Source organism: Hylobates moloch, unplaced genomic scaffold, assembly GCF_009828535.3.
Source record: "Hylobates moloch isolate HMO894 unplaced genomic scaffold, HMol_V3 SCAFFOLD_2, whole genome shotgun sequence".
NCBI lineage: Eukaryota > Metazoa > Chordata > Mammalia > Primates > Hylobatidae > Hylobates > Hylobates moloch.
The window spans coordinates 105,755,386-105,779,258 of record NW_026652277.1 but is presented as its reverse complement, the minus strand read 5'-3'; the positions used below and the strand labels follow the sequence as shown (position 1 = coordinate 105,779,258).

General features: G+C 36.3%; 1 protein-coding gene across 1 annotated transcript; it reads right to left on the bottom strand.

Annotated features, from left to right (window-relative positions):
* Nucleotides 1-4,523: 4,523 nt before the first annotated feature.
* Nucleotides 4,524-23,224, bottom strand: SPACA1 (sperm acrosome associated 1). Its single transcript, XM_032164952.2, has 7 exons — nucleotides 22,916-23,224; nucleotides 17,032-17,088; nucleotides 13,272-13,373; nucleotides 12,154-12,260; nucleotides 11,413-11,548; nucleotides 6,801-6,921; nucleotides 4,524-4,768 (listed from the first exon to the last, which is right to left on the bottom strand). Exons 1-7 carry the CDS (start codon nucleotides 23,121-23,123, stop codon nucleotides 4,615-4,617), a joined length of 885 nt encoding a protein of 294 aa, XP_032020843.1. The 5' UTR covers nucleotides 23,124-23,224; the 3' UTR covers nucleotides 4,524-4,614.
* Between the last annotated feature and the right edge of the window lie 649 nt (nucleotides 23,225-23,873).

Genomic DNA, 23,873 nt, shown 5'->3' with positions numbered 1-23,873 from the left:
GAGAAAATTCCAAAAGCAGTAAGATAAAGCAAATAAGACACAAGAGAGCTCCAATTCATCTGGCAACCAACTTCTCAATGGAAACAAAATAGGCCAGGAGGAAGTGGAATGACATTTTCAAAGTACTTAAGGGAAAAAAAAATACCATCCAGAATACTACATCCAGAAAAATTATCCTTCAAATATGAAGGAGAGAGAAAGTCTTTCTCAAACAAAAGCTGAGAGAATTCAGCACCACAAGAACCATTTTTCATGAAGTACTAAAAGAGAGTTCTTTAATCTGAAAGAAAAAAACCACTAATGTGCAAAAGGAAAACTTTTCAAGCTATAAAACCTGCTGGTAAAATTAAATACATAGACAAACCCAGAATATTCTATTGCTTTAATTGTGGTGTACCACCAGTTCAAAACTTTAGTATGAGGCCCAAAATACAAATCTATCAAAAACAATGATAGCTACAGCAACCTGTTAAGAGATAAGTTAAAAAAAATATGCAAATTGACACAAGTAGAAGTCCAAATGTCAGGGGAGTGGAGTTAAAATGTAAATATTTTGCATGTTCCTTTTTTGCCTTTGTTTCTAGTCTTTAATTTGTGATAAGTCATCAACTCTTTTAAAGTAACTTGTTATATCTATAAAATGTTTTTTGTAACCCTCACGGTAACCACACTGCAAAAATCTATAATAGATTCACTAAAACTAAAAACAACTAATCAAAACATACTATCAGAGAAAATCACTTAACCACAAAGGAAGATAGTAAGAAAGGAAAAAATGAAGACAGAGGTCTCATAACAACCAGAAAACAGGTAACAAATTGGCATTAGTAAGTTCTTAATTATCAATAACAAAACAGAAGTAAATGGTCTCAATTCTCCAAGTAAAAGGCATACAGTGGCTGAATGGATAAAGAAACAAGACTCAACTATATGCTGCCTTCAAGAAACCCACTTCACCTATAAAGACAGACTGAAAGTGAGGGGTGGAAAAAATATTCCATGCAACTGGAAACCAAAACAGAGCAGGAGTAGCTATATTTATATCACATAAAATAGACTACAAATTTAAGATTATAAAAAGAGACAAAGGACACTATATAAGGATAAACGAGTCTATTAAGCAAAAGGATATAACAATTATAAATATCTATGCGCCCAACACTGGAGCTCACAAATATTTAATGCAAACATTAATAGATATAAAGAGAGATATCTACTGAAATACAATAATAGTAGGGGACTTTAACAACCTGCTCTCAACAGTGGACGGTTCATCCAGACAGAAGATCAACAAAAAAACAGGGGAGTTAAACTACATACTAGATATAATAGGCCTAGCTGACATTTACAGAACATTTTACCCAACTGCAGCAGAATACACATGCTTTAGCATATGAACATTCTCCAGAAGAGACCATGTCTTATGCCACAAAACTCGTCTAAACAAAATTTAAAAATCCAGAAATCATATCAATTATCTTTTCTCACCACAATGGAATAAAACTAGAAATCAATAACAAGAGGCAACTCAGATAATACACAAACACATGCAAATGAAACAACATCCTCCTGAACAACCAATGGTCAATGAAGAAATTAACAAGAAAATTTAAAAATTTCTTGGAACAAATGAAAATGGAAATATAACATATCATAATTTATGGGATAAAGCAAAAGCAGTACTAAGAGGGAAGTTTATAGCAATAAATGTCTATATCAAAAAAGGAGAAAGACTTCAAATAACCTAATGATGCACCTCAAAGAACTAAAAAGGCGAGAACAAACTAAACCCATTAGTAGAAGGAAAGACATAATAAATATCAGAGCAGAAATAAATGAAATTGATATTTAAAAAATTACAGAAGATCAACAAAACAAAAAGTTGGTTTCTTGAAAAGGTAAACAAAATTTACAAACCTTTAGCTAGACTAATAAAAAGAGGGGAGAATCAAAATCAGAAATCAAAAAGAAGACACAACAACTAAGATCTCAGAAATATAAAGTATTATTAGAGACTATTATGAACAATAATAAACCAACAAATTGGAAAATTTAGAAGAAATAAATTCCTTGATACACACAATCTACCAAGATTAAACACCACGAAGAAATAGAAAACTTCAACAAACCAATAATGAGTAGCAAGATCAAAGCCATAATAAAAAGTCTCCCATCAAAGAAAGGCTCAGGGGGAGAAAAGCCCAAGATAAGACCTGCTGGCTTGGAATTCCAGCCAGCTACCATTAACGGCATTGCACCTCCCTAAGAAGGAGCTCCCAGGGGGAGGGGCAGGCCATATCTTTGCTGTTTGGCTGCTGTAGCCATTCTAGCCTTCAGGCTTTGGAGAGTCTGAATTGACCCGTGGTGGAAGAGATCCCCCCAGCACAGCACAGCTGCTCCACCAAAATGTGGCCAACTGCTGCTTTAAGCGGATGCATGATCCCATTCCTCCTCACTGGGCAGAACATCCCAACTGAGACCTCCAGCCACCTCTGTCCAAGCTCTCCAGCCGACAGAGATCTGAATTCCCCCTGGGACGGCTCTCCCAGAGGGAGGGGGCAGGCTGCCATCTTTGCTGTTACGGTGACTTAGCTGTTCCAGCCTTCGGGCTTTGGAGAGTGGAAGCCAACCCAGGGCGGAAGGGATCCTCCAGGACAGCATAGCTGCCCTACCAAAATGTGGCCAGACTGCTGCTTTAAGCGAGTACCTGATTCTGTTCCTCCTCACCGGGCAGGACCTCCCAACCAGGGGCTCCAGCAACCCGTGCCCATGTTCTCCAACCCACAAAGATACGAATTTCCTCCGGGACAGAGCTCCCAGGGGGAGGGGCAGGCTGCCATCTTTGCTGTTAGGGTGACTTAGCTGTTCCAGCCTTTGAGTTTCGGAGTGTCTGAGTTGACTGGAGGCAGAAGTGGACCCCCAGCGCAGCACAGCTGCTCTACCAAAACGTGGCCAGACTGCTTTTTTCCTGATCCCGTTCCTTCTCACGGGGCGGGCGGGACTTCCCAACTGGGGTCTCCAATCATTTCCTACAGATGCCTTTGGGTGGGCAACAAGTCCATGACTCCTTAGGACAAAGCTCCCAGAGAGAGGGGTAGGCTGCCATTTTTGCTGTTTCATAGCCTTCACTGGGGACACCTCCTGTTCTGGAAAATCTGAGGTGACAAGGGACTGGAGCAAGCCCCAAACATACCACAGCAGCCCTACAGAAAAGTGGCCAGATTGTTATGTGGGTGCCTGTTCCCGTATCTCCTCACTGGACAGGTCCTCCAGGCCTGGGCCTCAAGCCATCGCCCCCCACACCCCCCACCCCCACCACCCCCATCATCCCCCACCACCCCTGCCACCACCACCCCCACCAGAGCTACTGAGCCAGTACCAACTGAGCAACTCCCCAGACAGAACCTCCGGGGGCAACAAAAAATAATTCTTTTGGAAAATTTTATGAAAACAATTTTTTTCACTTAAAGTCCTCAGTGCATTTCCTACAATAGATAACAAAATCATTTTCCAGCCAATTCCTCCTGCTTTTCTCAAATACAAATGCTATGTAACAGAAAACATGAATAATTCTATAACACAGCCTATTTCTTGGCTATTAGAGGGAGGTGTACCATAAATGCCCAGTCTTCTGCACAGGTGTGCAAAGAGTTAATGGTATCAGATAAATCCCATAATAATAGAAATAAAGTTGGCATAGAATTCATATAAACATTAAAAAGTATATATTTTGTGCTACCATGATAACCTCTGAAAATTCATTTCTGATGAAGTCTACTGAATCAAATTAATGTCTTGGTACCTTGTTTGATAGTTGGCCATAGCAGTATCACATAATTACACAGAACAAAAAGACAGTGATAATGTTCAAAAATAAATACCTTGGTTCTGAGATGTTACCTGTATACCAAGAACAATGAAGGTACTTATCAGTGGTCATTCAAAAGTCCTTAACTCATGGTTTCTCTGAGAAATACAGGACGTGTTAAATTCATGTCATTTCCTCAGGCACCTCCAAGTTCCTCTCCAGTTCTTCCTTACATATTTCCTGTATACAATCATATTTAAGTCACCTAATATATGGAAAATAGGTTGAGCAATGCTTGGCACATAGTTGTCACTAGGTAAGTATTTATTGTTATCATTATCATTATTACTTCATGTCTTACAAACTTTGTATGTCACATTCCCTGCAGAGATTCTAAAGTATGACTTGCTTTAGCAAGTTCAACCCAGTGCTTCCAGGGGAGAGAAAGTCTAATATGTAAAGCATTTCTATATTACATTGTTCTTATTTAAGACAAAACAGGCAAATCACCTAAGAAGTTATCGAAGTGATCAAAAATGCACTTAGAAGATTTGTTGGGGGTACCTTTAGATAAATATCCCCAAGCTATTACCGGAAATAAGTGTTGAGAACAAATTAAAAGTAATATTTGATAACTGTACTGGAAAAATGCACTGATAAAACAGTCCTATCCCCACATTGCATTTCCTTCACGCGGTGGCAATCCATTGCAACATTATTAAAGTATTTCAAGGTATATTTTATTTTTATAATAATGAATCTAATATTCTGTAATATCCTTTGGTTTGTTATATATCATTCAAACATCATTCATTCCATTCACTTAAAGCATCATCTTCACCAGGCATTTCTGTTGGTAATTGGTCAAGAGAAGTTGAATCTTTGTATCTCGCAGAACTCTGCTCGGATTGTGCCTCAGGTGTAGAGGCTTTTGCCCCCCAGAAAGCCTTGACTGCTGCCCTGGAAGAAAAAACCAAAACCAAAACCACCATATGAAGTGAAAACTAAAACTGAATAGATTTCTATATTTTCTATGTATAGAAATATGTGTGTGTGTGTGTGTGTGTGTGTGTATATTACCTGTATGTATATATTATATATGGTACAAATATATATAACCTGTATATATATTTGTACCTGTATATATATTACAGGTACATTACATTACAGCTATATTACAGGTATATTATAAAGGAAAGAAAAAGAATATAAATGTATTTATGACTACTGAACTGTATACTTTAAAATGGTAAAAATGATAAATTTTATATTCAAATTTTATCTCAATAAGAATACAATTTTAAAAAATTATAATGATAAAAATTACTATTCAAAAATGTTCAGCATCTACACTAAGGTTACATGACTATACCTACTCAGGAAAAAAATTGGAAGGCTGATTTTTAAAAACACTTTTACAGGGGTGGGGGGTCTGGGACATACTCAAAAAAATAATTCTTTTGGAAAATTTTATGAAAACAGTTTTTTTTGCTTAAAGTCCTCAGTGGATGTCCTACAATACTTAACAAAATCATTTTCCAGCCAATTCATTGTGATGATGCATCCAGCTGATGCATCATAAACTAAAACTGAACAATGAATAAAAAGGCACTTCTTAAAGAAGAAGTAATATATAATATATATGTATATATAGTATATATATTATATGTGTACATATAGTGTATATATTATATGTGTACATATAGTGTATATATTATATGTGTACATATAGTATATATGTATATATGGTATATATATTATATATGTAAATATAGTATATATACTGTATACAAGTCATATGTATGTACTATATGTATATATAATATATGTGTATATAATATATATGCTATGTATTATATATACATGCATGTAAATATAATATATAATATATTACCTCTTCTCTAATAAGTGTTTTTTATTCATTATTTTTAGTCTGTGATACATATATATTACATACATGTGTCTATTATGTATACACATACATACATATATGTATATATATGTATATACATAATACACATGTTTGTATACATATATGGTTCAAATATATATGTGTATACATGGTATAAATATACATATGTAATATATATGATGATATTTATAATAGTTACATGAGTATTACACCCTGGTAAGCCTGAGGGCTCATATACATACATACTACATATATATGTGATGTATACACAATCATATGTAATATATATGCATCACAAACTAAAAATAATAAAAAGGCACTTCTTAGATATGAGGTAATAGATATGTTATACATACATATATCTACATATATAATATAACCCATATATTATATACTCATGTATATTATATATTATATATAAATAATATATACTATATACATATTTGGTAATATATGACCTATATATGACATATGTATATTGTATATACATTATCTATACATAGAAGATATATGTATATTGTATATACAATATATGTACATATATTTTATAATGATATATGTATATATATAAAACATATATATTACCTCTTCTCTAAGAAGTGCCTTTGTATTCATTATTCATTTTTAGTTTGTGATGCATCAGCTACAAATCGATAGTATATAAGCCCTCAGACTTACCAGGGTGTACTACTCATGTAGGTATTATAAATATTGTCATACAAATGAATTAGTAGGTTACAATAACCAAGTTTTAGAGTTGAGAGAACCGCAACTGGACAACACAAATATTCATTAAATAAAACTTTTTAAAGCAATTACCACATAAAATTATAAAAATCGCATTTAAAAGCTCTCTCATAGTTGGAGAAGCAAGTCATGAGATTGTTTTAAAAAGCATCTACATAAAGAGACGGGGTAGCCTGAACTAGGGCAGTCACAGGAGTAATGAAAGGAGATGGACAGTTTCAAGGCAACATGTAGGAGACATCACAGACAGGGCTTTGCAATTCACTGGATGAGGAGGGGGAAGAAGAGGAGGATGTCAATCAAGGGTGATGATGCATTCTGCTGTTCACCTACCAATTTATGATTATGAAGATCAATAAGAAGATTATAAATACACAGATAATGACTCCTATGGTCAGCACAAGAATTAAGGCTGCATCTGTGGCTGGTAGGCTTGATCTTCTCATCTGCAATTCTAGAGAAAACACACAAACCTAATGAGTATTACTACTGAGGAAAAGGAAATGGATATCTAACTTAAAAGTTTATATTTGAAGAACAACTCTAGAAACATAAAGAAATACTTAGTGCAGAGAAAATTATTAATGATCTTGCTCTGCATGTTTGAAATGTCCTTTTCAAACATGCAAAAAAGTTAAAAGAATTTGACAACGAACAGCCTATATTACCACCATCTAAATACTACCATTAATATTTTAAAATTCATCTATCCATTCCTCTATCAATTCATTAATCCATCATATTTTTTATGCATTTCAATATAATTTGCAAATGTCAGTATTCTTCCCCAAAAATTTTTCGGCAAGCATATCGTTAACTGGAGTTTAATATTAGTTTTTTCTTTGAAATAAAATTTTCACACAAAGAATTGCACAAAGATTTTAAATGTACATTTGCTTAGTTTTGACAAAGGCAAACTCATATATGTAACTAAATGCTAGTCAAGATATAGAATATTACTATACCCCAGAAAGTTCCCTTGAGCCTCTTCCTAATTAACTCCTTCCTCATCCTCCAGAGGCAACAAGTATCCTGATTTTCTTTTCCACCATAGATTAGCTCTGACTATTCTAGAACTACATATAAATGGAAACACACACTAGGTAATCTCTTGTGTAAAGATTTGTTTACTTAGAATAATGTTTTAGAAATTCACTCATACTGTTATATGCAACTATCATTTTTTTATTACGAGGTATACTCCACAATTTGTTTACTCATCCTCCTACTGATGGATATCTAGGCTGCTCCAGTTGTGAGATACTATAAATAAAGCTGCCATGAACATTCTTATACAAGTCATTTTGTGAATATATATCTTAATTTTTGGCTAAATGTCTAATAATAGAATTGCTGGGTCATAGGGTCGACAGACGTGTGTTTAGCTGTCTAAGAAACCATGAGAACTTTCTCAAACTGATTGTACTGACTGTACATGTTTTATAAATGTTTTCTACCAGATTTTGGCTTGCCTATTCATTATCCTAATGATTTTTGTTAATGAGCTGAAGTTTTTAATTTTGATGCACTCTGATTTATTCAATGTTTCCTTTTATGGTGATTGTTTTCTGAATTATGTCTAAGAAAACTTTGCCTACTCCTGAATCATGCAAATATTCTCCTATATTTCTTTCCTAAAATTTTATGGGTTTAGCTTTTACACTTAAGACTATGATACCCCTCTAATTTTCATATTTGCTATAAGAAAGGAATTGAAGCTCAATGTTTTCTATACACATATCCACATACCCCGACCCCCCTCTCTTTAGGAAATGGGATCTTGCTATATTGCCCAGGCTGGCCTTGAACTCCTGGGCTCAAGTGATCCTCCCACCTCAGCCTCCCAAGTAGCTAGTATTACAGGCACACACCACTGTACCCACCTCATGCACCACTCTTACTTCAAGCATTCTCTCCCATATCTCTCTGCTCTTTCAGCAAATAACGTTATTAAAGAGACAAAGCCAACCTATCATGTGTATTATAGTATTGCTACATTGTAAACTGGTAAAAAGCCAATTAACATAGAATATTACTTACTTTGTGAATTATATAGCTTTATTGTAGCTCTTTTATGTCCCCAAATTCTGGAATCATAAAAGATTCATGGAAGAAAGAACTACAGAGATCATCTGATCCAACTATTGCATTATGCAGATAAGTAAACCAAGGTCCAGGGAGGTTTAATTTGTACAAGGTATATTTTGACTATTTAAATATTTTGATTTTGATAAGTACCACTCTGTCAGAAGTAGTCTTCCATATGAGCAATCTCAACTGCTTATTTTTCTAGATTTGTTTCCCTATCTGTTAGACATCATGGAGTATAAGTTTCCATTTTGCCTAGTAATTCTAGAGCTATAAACGCACGTTAGGGATTTCGCTAAATAGTTCCAAGTATGCTACAGAAAGTACATCTATATTTATGTTCCAACATTGTTGGATTTTTAAAAATCTTTTTATTTCAAAATAACTTTAGATTTACACAAGTGGTGGCATTTTGGAAACTTAAATAAAAAACACCTTTCAGAACTGAAACCTGACAAGGAGAAATGCAAATTTCATTTATCCATTACTCTGCAATGTTAGCTGAGAGAGGGTGGAGAGTGAGGGGCATGAAGATTTTATTTATTACAACAGTAGTCTTGCAAAGGTCACCTAGACTATTTTTACAGGTAATGAAAAAAATAGGCTCAATTTCCTATTGAAATATTTAATGAAAAATAGGCTAAATTTGATGTGTCAACTTTTAGATAAACTAAACTTATGTACTTACTAGTTTCCTAGGACCACCATAACAAAGTACCACAAACTGGGTGACTTGAAAACAACAGAAACGTATTGTCTCACAGTTTGGGAGGCTAGAAGTCTGAAAACAACGTGTTGGCCGAGCCATGCTCCCACTGAAGGTTCTTGGGGAGGATCCTTCCTTGTCTTTTACAGCTTCTCAGCTTCTGGTAGGCTCAGACATTCCTTGGATTCTGGTAGCATAACTCCAATTTTTGTCTCCATTTTCACATGGCTGTCTTCTCCCTATGTCTGTCTCTCTGTGTCTTCACCTGGCATTCCCCGCCCCACTCTCCGTCTGTGTTTGTGTGTGTGTGTGTGCACAAGCATGCCCAAATATTCCTCTTCTTATGAGGGCACCAGTGATATTGGATTAAAGGCCCACTCTGCTCTAGTACAACCTCATCTTAACTAATTACATCTGCAAAAAATCCTATTTCCAAATATAGTCACATTCTGAGTACTTCAAAGTATCTTTTTTAACAATGCCTATTTATGAAAGACAACTATTGTGGGAGTGAAAAATCTGATATTTAAGTGAATGGATGAGAATTTTTCACTAGGGAAACCATTTTTACCCTAAAAATATCTCAATTACATATTTGTTTCATGCTAGTACCATATTGTGTAGACATTTCTAGCCAAAACATTTGTTTGATTTCTAATCAGCCAAAGGGGTCTGTTGCAGTGGTGTACCCAATTGTCATGTTTAAAGAAATTAATAGATACTGGAGTGTTCTAAAAATATTTTGTCATTCAATCAGTGCACATACTGAGATGGCAGAGCTATCCCACCATTCCTGGACTGCTGCTATGAGAGAGAGAAGTTAACTTTGTCTCAATAAAGGCCTGACAGTTTAGGGTCTGTGCTCCAGCCTTTAACATATACATTACCAAATGCATGCTCCCTTCTAAATATGAGAGGAGCTAACCACACTGAATTGTCCTAACAGGGACGAGATAGTAGGGACAAAGACTGAGAATGGCTCCACACACCTTTAATATCATGAATGAGGGCTAGTTGAGATATTTTTTAGTTTAATGGTGTTTTTATTCTCTTGCCTTTTTTAGAACTTTATTGAAAATTATCCTTTTAACAACACCTGATATCCAATAGAGGAATAAGATTATTAGCTTTCACCACGAAGATGTTTCTAAACTCATTAAACAGCACATCAAAGAAAGTTTAAATAGTAGTTTATTTTTTAAAATCACCCTAAAATATTTTAACCTGTTTTCATTTCAATAAAATGGTTATGTTGTGTGGTATCTCTACAGCAGAAGCTCTTTGTGTTCAGAAATAGCTTCAAGAAGTCTAAAAACTCCTTTAAAATTACATGTAACTTTTGGCATATTCGTGTATGTGGACATTTTTCTGGAAAAAGGATCCTGAGCCTTGATAGGATTCTCAAAAGAACTTGTGACCAAGTCCCCACATCCCTAACAACAAAGTTGATAACAACAATTAAAACAGTTAAGAGCAGCTGAACAAAAGGAAATAATTACCCAGATATGTAAGCCATCATAGATTAAATTGAATATAAGCAAATGGATCTATCTCACAAGGAAAATATGGTTTCTAATATGTAAAATGACATTCAGGACAATATTTGCATTTTGTGATATATATATTTTTGAGAACTGTATTAGTGCTTCATCAAAAAACATTTGCTTCAAATATATAATTTTTAAAGAGACATACTTTGACATCGTATTTCTTAATTTTATTTATTTTACTGAATGAAAATTTTCATAAGCATCCATGAGAATTCCATTTATCCATTTTCACTTTTATAATGAAAGTAAAAGCAAGAATATAATTCAAGTTAGAGGACTGTTCTCTGAAGATTCTTAAGAAATACACCAGTTTCCCAAAGTGAGGAAATTGTGACTACTTTGTGAAAAAGAAATTAAGTAGTATCTTGTAGAAAAGTCTAAATGATGTAAACCAGTGGTTCTCAAAGTGTGGTCTCTGGACCAGCAGCAACAGGGAAACTTGTTAGAAATGGAAATTCTTATTCCAGTCCCATCCCAGATCTACTGAATCAGAAACTCTGGGGGTAGGGCTAGAGATTGGTATTTTAACAAGCCTCTAAGTGATTTTAATGCTCTTTAAAGTTTGGTATATAAGCAAACCAAGACATTGCTGGACACTTACCACTGCTCGTATAGACTGTGAATTTAATAGTTGCTACTATTTCATTATTATCCAGTGTGTCACACTCGAAAGCCAAGGGGTGACTTTCCCTGTGTACTTCTAGGATTGCTGAATCATTTACAAGTACAATGGATTGCTATTTAAAAAGAAAAAAATAACAAAGTATTAACATTCTTCATGTACACTTACCAGGAAACAATTTATTTCCCTTAAGGAAAGGAGGGTTACTGTCTCTCTTAGCCTAGTTTAGTAATTAATGATCTACATGGATTTTCAGTCACACAATCCAGACTTCAAATCCCAACCCTACCACTTCCTGCCTGTGTGACTGTGGACCAGTTAGTTACTTACTTGTAAAAATGGGTATAATGATAGTGATTACCTCACAGAATTGTCATATGGATTAAAAAAGGCTCTTAATAAACCCTTAATTAATGTTAGCCACTGTTATCATTATACAACTCCTATATAAGCCAATGAAAACCTTGCTTCTGAAATGGAATACTTTGCATAAAATGGACGTTTTAAAGTTCTGATTATAGCTGGCCCTTAGACATATGTAAAGTTTCATCCTAGTAAATAATGAAAATTTTAAAATTCCAAAATAATAAAGTTGTGTAATTCTTAACTTCATTTTGGCAAACTGGTTTTAAAAAGAAAGTTTTCTGAAAGCCATCAGAACTGAGAAACAAATTTTATCATTCACTAGAAAGCACCAGGTTATATCCATTCATTACTCACTTGGTCTGGCCTTAGAAGTTTCCACATATATTTGAAACGATTTAAAGGAGATGTGTGAATACATGCCAGTCTAACACTTTCAAGACTTTCTGAAATTGGTTTACCCCCTGAAAAAAAATTAAGCACATAAATACCATTGGGCATTATAAATTGCTTTATACACGACACTACTTTTTTTTTTTTTTTTTCCTGAGACAGGATCTGGTTCTGTTGCCCAGACTGGAGTGCAGTGGCATGATCTTGGCCCACTTCAACCTCTGCCTCCTGGGCTCAAGCCATCCTCCCACCTCAGCCTCTCAAGTGGCTGGAACTACATGTACATGCCACTATGCCTGGCTAATTAAAAACAAAAATTTGTAGAGATGGAGGTTTCACCATGTTGCCCAGCCTGGTCTCAAACTCCTGAGCTCAAGTGATCCTCCTGCCTCAGCCTCCCAAAGTGCTAAGATTACAGGTGTCACAATACTACTTTAAAAAGCAACCTCCAGTTTTAAAAATCAACTACAGGCTGGAAGTTATCAAACGTAATTGGGAGTTTGAGTGTAGAGGAACAGAAGACTGATAGGTGCAAAGATAAAGTCACCAAAAGAAGCAGGAGAGGAGACACCATGGCTCTCTGCTCCTTATGCAGAATAAGTTGTAATTGACCTAGTGATCTGTTAGACTAAACTATGAGATCTATTAGTGGCTTCCAATGTACTGGTTAGGGACTCCCATTAGAGATACTGAAATTTCAGAACAGCATAATGTGATATGGAACAGCTGTCAAAGTTCCCAATTTAAAGTTTACCAATCTACTGACAAAATGCCATGACTAAAGCATCAAAAGCATTTCGCTGCAGGACAGCCTCAAATATAGACTCTATATACAGTAAGCCTCCAGTGTATTATAGAGAATATATGTTCAATTTTAGATGTCTCTGAAAAAAATGTGAAGCAAAATCAGAAAGTTGCTCAGAACTATAACTGTTTAAAGAAGTGGAATTTAAAATTTTATGATTTCCTTTCAGTATGTCAACTGGTTGCCTCCTTCTACTCAGTGGCAACCTGAGGTGAAAAACACTTCCCCAGAGTAAACTCTCGCCCACAGTCTCCCTCCAATACATAATTCAACTCACAGCCACAATCTATTGGTCCACGGCATTCTTCTACCCGTACAACACACTTGGATTCACCACCAGGGCATCCATTTGTTAAGATAACTTCTCTAACACCAATACCTTTGGTTTAAAATTTAAAAAGGCAAATGTTAAGAAAAAAACTGATTCCAGAGTGTCTTCACTTTCCCACCTAGGTCTTTTCTTAAGACTTTTCTTCTAATTTCAGAAATTAAGTTCCTAAATTCAGAATGATAACACTTAAAATTTTTTTGGCTCTTCATTTTGAATTATTTCCTAAAACAGCATTTTCTGGAGTGAGTTACGTGAAACACTAGTTCCTCTGATTACCATAAGAAAAAGGATTCCATGATTATACACATTTGAAAATGGTACATCAAATGAAATTAAAGGGACCGCTTTACTACGGAATTTTGAGGGAACTTTTAATATGCTAGTAAATTAACATGCTATTGTGTACATTTGCATTGATCTAAGATGTAAAATTTTTACATTTTAACATCTTTAAAATCAGAATACATTTACAATTGATAACATATCATAAATTAATTGGCAGTATTTTTCCTTTTTAGAGTATATAAAATGTACATCTTACAGTCCATAAATTCGTGGATTTGATGGAATACAGTGGTATACAATATTTCCCAAATTTATTTGACCATGGAACTTTTTGGGGAAGCATGGGGAAAGTTTCTGGAGGAAAATAAAAAAATCACATTTTAGCATAAATGATGCCTTTAAATATTTAGATTCATAAAATGTCTGTATTAAATATAGAGAGGGCAACCTATTACTGACCAAATCTCCATTTCCAACAAGATGCTGTCTTTAGATTGTCACACTTTTTGTAACAAGAAATTAACTTTCCTAACTGATCTCAGAATTCCAGAGTTTGCCTCACATCACCACAATTGAGAGAAATAACAAAATGTGGAATTAGCTACATGTTGAACCGTGTCCCATGTTAAGACAGGCTAAGAAAGAGTCAATTTTTATTTCCTTAACTACCAGATTTCCTCTTCCAGCCCGTCTAAGATGTTATCTTAGAGGGCAAAGGAAAGTTGATGACTAGAGGTGTCTTATAACTGCTTCTCAAACTTGACAGTGCATGCAAGTCAGCTGGAGATCTTACGAAAATGCAAATTTTGGTTAGCTGTTCTTGAATGGGTTTGAGATTCTGCATTTCTAACAAGCTCCCAGGTGATACTCATGCAGTCTGTGGACCGCACTTTGAATAGTAAGGGAGAAGGCTACATATGAAACAAGAAAATGGAAGGATGGAAGGAAGAAGATCTTTGGTTAAGAGAGATGATGGCTGAGAATGGCTGAAGTACGGCTCCACTTGAGTTTATGAAAGATTTTTTTTTTTTCGAGACGGAGTCTTGCTCTGTCGCAGAGGCTAGAGTGCAGTGGCATGATCTCAGCTCACTGCAACCTCCACCTCCCGGGTTCAAGCAATTCTCCTGCCTCAGCCTCCTGAATAGCTGGGATTACAGGCGTGTGCCACCACGCCCAGCTAATTTTTGTATTTTTAGTAGAGACAGGGTTTCACCATGTTGGTCAGGCTGGTCTCGAACTCCTGACCTGGTGGTCTGCCAGCCTCAGCCTCCCAAAGTGCTGGGATTACAGGCGTGAGCCACCATGGCCAACCTGAAAGCGTCTTCAGAAGCACAGCCTTAATTCTGAAGTAATTAACATGCTATTGTTAATATTTTTAAAGCAGGCTTTTTTTGTTCTTCTGTTTTGTTTTTGAGATGGAGTCTCGCTTTGTCACCAGGCTGGAGTGCAGTGGTGCCATCTCAGTTCACTGCAACCTCCGCCTCCCGGCTTCAAGCAATTCTCCTGCCTTAGCCTCCCAAGTAGCTGGGACTACATGTATGTGCCACCGCGCCCAGCTAATTTTTCTGTATTTTTAGTAGAGATGGGGTTTCACCATGTTGGCCAGGACGGCCTCGATCTCTGGACCTTGTGATCCACCCGCCTTGGCCTCGCAAAGTGCTGGGATTACAGGCGTGAGCCACCGCGCCCGGCCTAAAGCATGTATTTTATGTATTTATTTATTTATTTAGCTAAATACAGTTCACTGAGATGCATGTAGGTGTGGGATTTTCTGTAATACCAAGTAACACCTAAAAATCTGCCTGGATATAAAAGAAAACTTTTTGACTGCTAAAATACTGTTTCAGAAGTTTAACAGAATTTTCATCAAGGCATTTTTCTCTTCTAGTTCAAATTGAAAGGTTTTTAACATTTTCAGCACGAAATATTGCTTTTTCTAGTTTATTTTTTTCCTTACAACTTATTACCATCTGATACATTACATGTTTTACATATTATGTGTCTGCCCTTACTAAACTATACATTGCTTGGGGGCAGAGAGTTTTGTCTGCCTTGTCTGCTCACATTCCTAGCATCTATAACGATGCCTGGCACACAGTAGGCAAATAATTTTTAAAAAATAATCATTTGAGTGAATACAATTTCTAAACTTGTCTTATATAATAGAAAACAACAGCAATTACTCGAACTGTCATAAAAACAATTCTTTACCAGTGAAAATTTCCGAAGTTAGCAGCTAAACAAAGATGTAAACCACAAATAAGTAATTGCAGGCTTACTACATGGATTTCTCTCATTTTATGACTCTGACTTACTAAGAAATTAAGGTAAAAAAAAAAAAAAAGGTTAAAACAATTTTAAGAGATAGAAAGAATAGTGGTTGCCAGGAGCTGGGAGGAGGGGGAAACGGGAAATTAGTGTTTAATGGGCATTTTAGTTTGACATAATAAAAAAGTTCTTGAGATGGGCAGTTGTGATGGTTGCACAAGAATGTGAATATGCTTAAGTCCACGGACTTGTACATTTAAAAATGGCTAAAATGGTAAGTTTTATGTTGGGTATATTGTACCACAATTTTAAAAAGCTTCTCCAAATAAAAACAATTCAGGTGTAATTTTTGACACCGCCACCCCTGCAAAATTCATTCTGATCTAGATCTGAATGGATTTTGTCTTCTTATCCTCTGATAATTGTCCCCTTTTTCCTCCCATCACTATTTTCTTTCCAAGGCAGATTCTATTTAGAAGAAATTTAATTTGATTGTGAATTATATATGGTCTTCTCAGTACCCTGGTCTATAGCATTGTTTCTCAAAGGATAGTCCTCTAACTAGCAGCATCGACTTCATTGTAAACTTGTTAGAGAAATTTTATGTCCAATTTCTATCCACAGAATGATCAGACTAAGTCATATTCTTTGAATATTATCCTCCTCACAAAGCCAATACATCTTTTCTCCAAAACATGACACGCAAATTGGAGGAATGTAGAATTTAGAATGGACTATTACAAATAAGCAAATTCTTGATAAATTTGCCAACACAGTATGTGGGAAGACATCTGTGAGACGCATTGGAAAATCTTTCATCTTCTGAACATCTGTGACATAGAGAAAGTTTTACTTTGGTGAAGGCAGTTTATGTGCCAAAAAAAAAAAAAATAGGGAGCTAAAATGATAAAAGTTATAGATTAGTTCTACTCATTTCCTAGGTTAAAATAAGATTTAGAGATTATAAACTGAAAATATCTTACAGTTTAAAGCAATCACCCTGAGTTTTGTGTATACATTATAGTTATTAGAAATAAAAATCCATGAGAGATGCATGAAAGTACACAAGTTACAAAGTTGCACACTATCTGCTTTTACCTTTCCTCCCCCGCAAATTACAACATGGTTTATTCATCTGCTCCAAGCTACTTACCACATGTAACGGTGCACATTCCGAATTCTACTTCTTTGACGACATTCCCATTTGAAACTAAACATAAAGGGTAAAGATACATTATTTAATTATATGAAAACTTTTCTAAGTGAAACACCTCTTACTTGGAGATGAAAGATAGGTGTATGATATGGGCAGCAGACATTTTTTAAGTTTTCCATTTAAATCAGAAAACAATGCCATTCTGAGTACTGTTATTGTCTAATTCAAAAGAGTCTCAAACCTCTAAAGAAGTCCATTAAATTAGGAAATAACCTAATAGGAAGGTTTATATTTAAACTTTGTATATACCTTAAAAATGTTTTTCATCAGTTGATATATAGTGAGTCAAAACTTGATAGAGGGTCTCAGAAAAACACACAAAGGCCTATCTGTTGTAAAAACCAATGTTTTCTATTCTCTATTTTCCAAATTTTAGTGTATAATTTCCATTCAAAAAGAAGCCCTTACCAGTGTTCATTAAAATGATAAAAGTTATAGATTAGTTCTACTCATTTCCTAGGTTAAGATGGTAAATTTAAATATTTCTAAGAATTTATTTCAACATGCTACCAGGTTAGTATAGGAATATATCACTATTTAAGAAATTAAGTGTTGTTAGTTCTAAATCATATGTTTCTCTTTTTCTAATCATTTGAAGTTTGGCATAGAATTCCACTAGCTATAGTATATAAGCAATTCTTCAGCTCAAATTAGGACGAAAATCTCAATAGAAAAAATATAAAGTGAGATGTTAGAAGATGACTTTTAAAAGGCATTGTACCCTAGGACAACAAATCACATGGAAAACACATCGAACTGGAGTCCAAAGAGCTGCTTCTATCACTAATTAGCTGTTTGCATTTGAGCAAATTTAATTAAATGCTGTCAGGCTTAGTTAACCCTTCTGCAAAATTTGGAAAGGAAAATCCATCTCATTTGATTGCTGTAAGAATTAAATAAGGATAATGTGTGTGAAAGCATTCTATAAATTGTTTAGTACTACAAACATACTTAAGATATAATTACCCAATTTAAACCCATTTTGTACTTATTAATTTAATATAATGCTGTTTTTTTCTATTTTGATAACTGTAAAATCTCAAAATAGCTTCATAAACACTACTATTCTGTACTTACGAGCACCAAATATAGTTTCTTGTTTTTGTTTTTCTGCGAGAGTCTTGCTCTGTTGCCCAGGCTGGAGTGCAGTGGCATGATCCCGGCTCACTGCAACCTCCGCCTCCCAGGCACAAGTGATTCTTCTGCTTCAGCCTCCTGAGTAGCTGGGACTACAGGCACACGGCACCACGTCCAGCTAATTTTTGTATTTTCAGTAGAGACGGGGTTTCACCATGTTGGCCAGGCTGGTCACAAACTCCTGACCTCAAGTGATCCACCAGCCTCAGTCTCCCAAAGTGCTGGGATTACAGGAATAAGCCATTGTGCCCAGCCCCAGTATAGTATCTTGAATACTCAGTAAGCACCCGATGCACATAAGTAAATCAATATTGACTTTAAGTCATTTCTTTCACAAAAATAAATGATTTAGACTATCATGATGATCCATTTTGAATTGTGGAATGCTTAGATACCTTCTACAGGCACATTATGAGACACAAACTAAAAGCCAAATCCTGAACATAGAAAACACGGCTAAGAGAATGAGTGCTGCACTACTTTTAAATATAAGCCTTTTTCAAAAACCATTAGTCAATCACTACGCATTCTACTTTGGGAGAGTTGTTCAATTTCTTCCAACTTGTTTCCTTAAAGAAAAAAAAAGAGACTAAGTAAGAAAGTCTCTAAAGTCCCTTTCAGCTTTAATATTCTATGATGTATTGAGTGTCCATTAGGTTACTCAGTAACTTTTTTTTTAAATGGGAATCCTACAATGGTGGGTCAGTGGAATTGTATGTAACTGGATTTCAGTGTGGCATTTGTCAAAATTTCTTGTTATAAACCTATGAGTGGTAAAAAAATATATGGTCTGAATGTCAGTAGTTTTATGTGAAACTGTTTAAACTCTAAGACCACAGTTGTTAATTAACCAGTTGGTATCAACATGGTTGGAGTGATGTGTCACAGGGCTCTGTCCTGTTCAACATTTTTATTAATGACCTGGAAAAAGATGCTGTTATCATGCTGACTGAATCCAGAATTCTGCAAAGCTAGAAAGGATAGCAAAAATATTTGATGATACATATGGATCTAAAAAATGACAGGGTGAAATAATGGGCAAATCTAACAAAATGAAACCTTGTAGGAATAAAAAGTCCTTCACATACAGCCGAAAAGCCAGCTGTCCAAAACTATTTTATGGGTTGTCTTAATTTGACAGGACAGTTAAAAATGAATGGAGAGTTCAATAGTGAATTCAATAGGAGTCGAAGATGTGCAGAGGCTTCCCTAAAAATCTACTGGGTCTTAGACTATACTAACAACAGCCTGGCATCCACAGTGGTGAGGATAATGATCTTGTTCTTTTAGTTGTGGCCAGATCCTGAAATGTTCTCTTCAGTTCAGGACAGCACATGATAACTTTTGGTGCATATCATCAGGGTGCAATTTTAGTTTTTCAGTTTCTGACAGTTGATTTGAAAGGTTGATATTTTATGACTTCTATTCTTCGTTAGAAGTATTCCAAAGACAAAAATAACATATACTTATATTTGTATAGGATAAAACCCATTGTATAGACTACAACTTTCTATTTTGCAATTACTATGTAGGTCTATTGGCCCCTATTTATAAATCTAAGGGTATACCTGTATAAAAGATATATTTAAAAGGTATATTAAAGGGTGTACAAGGTATAACAAAAGTATAAGGATATAAATCTAATAGCTTTTTTTTTTTTAAGACAGTCTCACTCTGTTGCCCAGGCTGGAGTGCAGTGGCGTAATCTCGGCTCACTGCAAGCTCCACCTCCTGGGTTCACGCCATTCTCCTGCCTCAGCCTCCCGAGTAGCTGGAACTACAGGCACCCGCCACCACGCCTGGCTAATTTTTTGTATTTTTAGTAGAGACGGGGTTTCACCATGTTAGCCAGGATGCTCTCGATCTCCACCTTGTGATCTGCCCGCCTTGGCCTCCCGAAGCACTGGGATTATAGGCATGAGCCACCGTGCCTGGCCATAAATCTAATATCTTAATGATTTTTCTTTATCTTGAAACATTGTGATATTTCATCATCCATAATGATGGCATTGTTCATTATTTTCAACTACATTTTTAAATGACTAAAATTTAAAAATGAAAGAATGATTGGAATTGCCTAGAAAAATAATGTAATGGTGAAAGAATTACACTAACACAAGCTATTCTACAACATCCCATGTTTTCATATTGCTTTGCCCAAGATATTGTAACATCTTTCAAGAAGATACAAAAGAAGTCTAGAGGTATCCTCCTTGTAGTCTATTTTTGGCTTTTATTGAACACAGTTGAGATTTCTCAATTTTTCATTTTTTGCCCATAATGGCAAAGAGAAGAAAACTGACAGAGAAAAACATTTCACAATTATTGAACGAATCAGAAGATGAAAAGAGACAGATAACAGCACTTTAGATGCTAATGATGATGATGAAATTGATTGTATAAGCAAAATCTCAATGAGAGATGATTATCTTGGATGAATATACTAGATGAATTTTCTCTAACTTAAGAATTGATGAGTACACATCATATTTCTGGGGATGAAAAGAATATATGGTATTATCATGTAGTTAGCCTGACAACAGGAAAGATTTGATCCTGAAATATAATGTGACAATAACTTGTGCCATACTGTTTTGTTAAAAGGGTATGGACAGTATTCTTTCCTTTTTTTATAACATTTATGCACCAACATTTATTTGCCAAGGTTTGTAAATGAACATATTGTGATGAAAGATATGTATATAAAGGTGACTGAAAGAAAAGATTATGTAGAAATGAGTAAAATTCATTGGACCAATCATTCTAGTTGGTGTTTATAAATCTAAAGATGAAAACATTTTCCAATTATGAAGAAAAGAAGATGGCTTTCTCTTCAACAAAATATATGCCTTCGTAGTTTTCAAAAGTGTTGTTTTTTTTGACAATACAAGTGCAAAAAGAACCAAGATTAATAATAAGCTAGAATTTATTAAAGATGCACTCAAAATCTGGAATCAGTATTAACATGATGAATGCATTCCAGATTCATGCTTAACAGTTGAGCACTTAGTTGCATTCAAAGTACTTTGCCCAATTAGAGTACATACACCTTCAAAACTAGGATATATGGAATAAAAATTTGAATTTTTCCATGTTTAAATTCTTCTTGAAATTTCTAACAAAGTTGTTTTCACTATTCCTTTATTCTTATTTGTAAATTATTTTTAAATGACTAAAAAAAATTAAAGGTCCACTGGATAGTAAATGGGGATAACTGCTTCTACTGATCCACTGAGGGTTAAGGGAACAGTGCAAATTTCAATAATGGTTCTGGAAATTTTCAGACCTCTAACACCTCAGATTGTTTAAAGTTTTGGATTCTCTCACTCCCCAAGAAAAAGCACTTATGCATGAAATAGTATGTATTAAAATCCCAGAAAGTACATGGATTCCTTGAAGTCCGTAGATGAGGAAACTGAGACTCAGAGAATAAGTAACTAACCTACATTTTAATTTGAATGTAAGACATTATAACTTTGTTGCCTGAGTTTAGCCTAAATAATATTTAGCATTTTATAGTTAGAAGTATTTCTTGGCCAGTTTAATACTAAAATTGTTAATTCAATTACTTTAAAGAAGAGAATGAAGCAATAGCTACTATGCTTTAAAACGTGTTCTCTTCTTTCCTAGTCATCTTTCTTTTTCACATTTCCGAAGTCAAGGATCTTTTTAAGCTCTCTGTAGTATAATGTTACAAGGCCGTGCAAACCTCGATCCCACTGTTAACCTCAGACAGTTCATTTCTTTCTGCTGGTGCTGAGGATCACCATCAGGAAATAAAAGAAAGGCTGGTAGACACAGCAGTCACTCGATATGTATAGACTGAAGAGATATGAGAATGCAAACGATATTAAAAGAATCGCAGCTGGGTCATTTAGAAGGGAAAGGAATAATCTTTCTTGAGAAGGCAGCAAACCTGCTGCTGACCTTCTACCTGCTAGAATGTGAGTTACTAATCAATATGACATGTACAACAGCCTGTCAAGTTTTATTGCTTAATGAGCCAGCAGAAAAAAAGCCAATGTATGTACCAAGCGGGGGCTCATTGTTCCTTGGTTAATATGTAGCATCTAACAAAGCCACTAGCTGGATCCCTTGACAGGTGTTTTCTACTGCTCCATTCCTTTGTCCGAGGCTGCACATACCAATCAAACACCACAATGCAGAGGTGCTCAAGGCTAGGAGCTGCAGGAAGCTGCCATGGGGCTTCTGGGCAGTTTTGTCACATACTGGTCTGTCTAGATGTATCGTCGTAAAGGGGGATTCTGAATTCCATTGCAACCCCAAGTGCAAATGTGGAAATCAAGCAACTTGGAACTTGAAAAAAAAATCTACTATGAGAAGGGAAAATGACTGCAAGAGGAGTCAAAATGATTCCTCTTGGTGGAAGGCTACCTCCAACCCTTAAAAAAAATCTTTTTCCTTGTCCAAAGCAATATTTAGAAGTGTTTCTATAGCAATTTCTATATACGTGCTTATCTGTATATCTTGCTGTGGCCTGGGAGAATGAGCACATTCTTCTTCAAGGCCACAGGATGCAAGAAAGGGACAAACTCGGGGCTGAGGTATGCGAGAGAGCTCTCTAGACATTAACACACATAATTATGGTTCTCAGGCAAACAGCAGGCCTTTGCTCCGTCAACAGCGGCCTCCGCGTGCCCCCCAAGGGAGCTCCCGCCCTCACCATCCTCGGTTTCAGGAGGGGCGTTGTGCTCCTTGGTCTCGCTGTCGTTGTCATCGGTCTCCTCCTCGCCCTCGCCTTCGTGGGCCAGGCCGGCATCCTGGACGGCAGCGGTGACGTTGGTCCCGCTCGCGGACCGGAGGCCCGCCAGGAGCAGCCAGCCGACCGTCAGCAGCAGCCCGGCGGAGCAGCCCGTGCCCCTGGGGCTCATGGTTCTCGGCCCCGACGGCCGTCCGAGGCGCAGTCGCCGCCGCAGCTCCTGAGGACAGGTACGTCGAAGAGAGCTGCGACACCCCGCCCGTAGCCGCCCGGCTCCGAATCCCGTGACTAACCGTGACGCCTCAATGGTTGCCTGGGCGCTGCTCCGGGGCTGAGCGCCTGGAACTCGCGCGGAGGTGGGCTGCGAGGCGTGCAAGACGGAACGCGACGAGAAGCCGCGTCAAAGTCCCTAGGAGAGGACGCCGCCCTTCCCCGCAACCGGAAGTTCCCTGCCCAGGGCGCCTCCTTTAGCCTTCCGGGTGCGGTTGGCGTTGCTGTCGGCTGCTCCTTCTGCCTCAGTTTGTGGAGCGACCCTTCAGCCTCCTCGCTTACCCTGCCTGCTTTCTTCTAAGACATTTCTTTTTCGTACATAATGTTTACCCTTCCCCAAACTAGACTTCTTAGCCCTCACATACTTTTCGTGTGACTTGGTTTCAAAATTTCTTATCCAGAATATCCAATTTGGGATGTATTGAGAAGGACTCGATTTCTTTTTCGGGATCAGAATAATAGACTTTGAGTAAGAAGAAATTTAGAAATCATCTGATACTCCAAGTCCCTCATTTTTAAGTGAAGAGATTAAGAATCAGAGAGATGAAATGATTCGCCCAAAAACATCCAGAAATTATTTACAAAGCTGGATCTCACAGTCACATCTCCCGAACTCGATGATCAGTGATTCTTCTGATTCAAGGTTAACAAT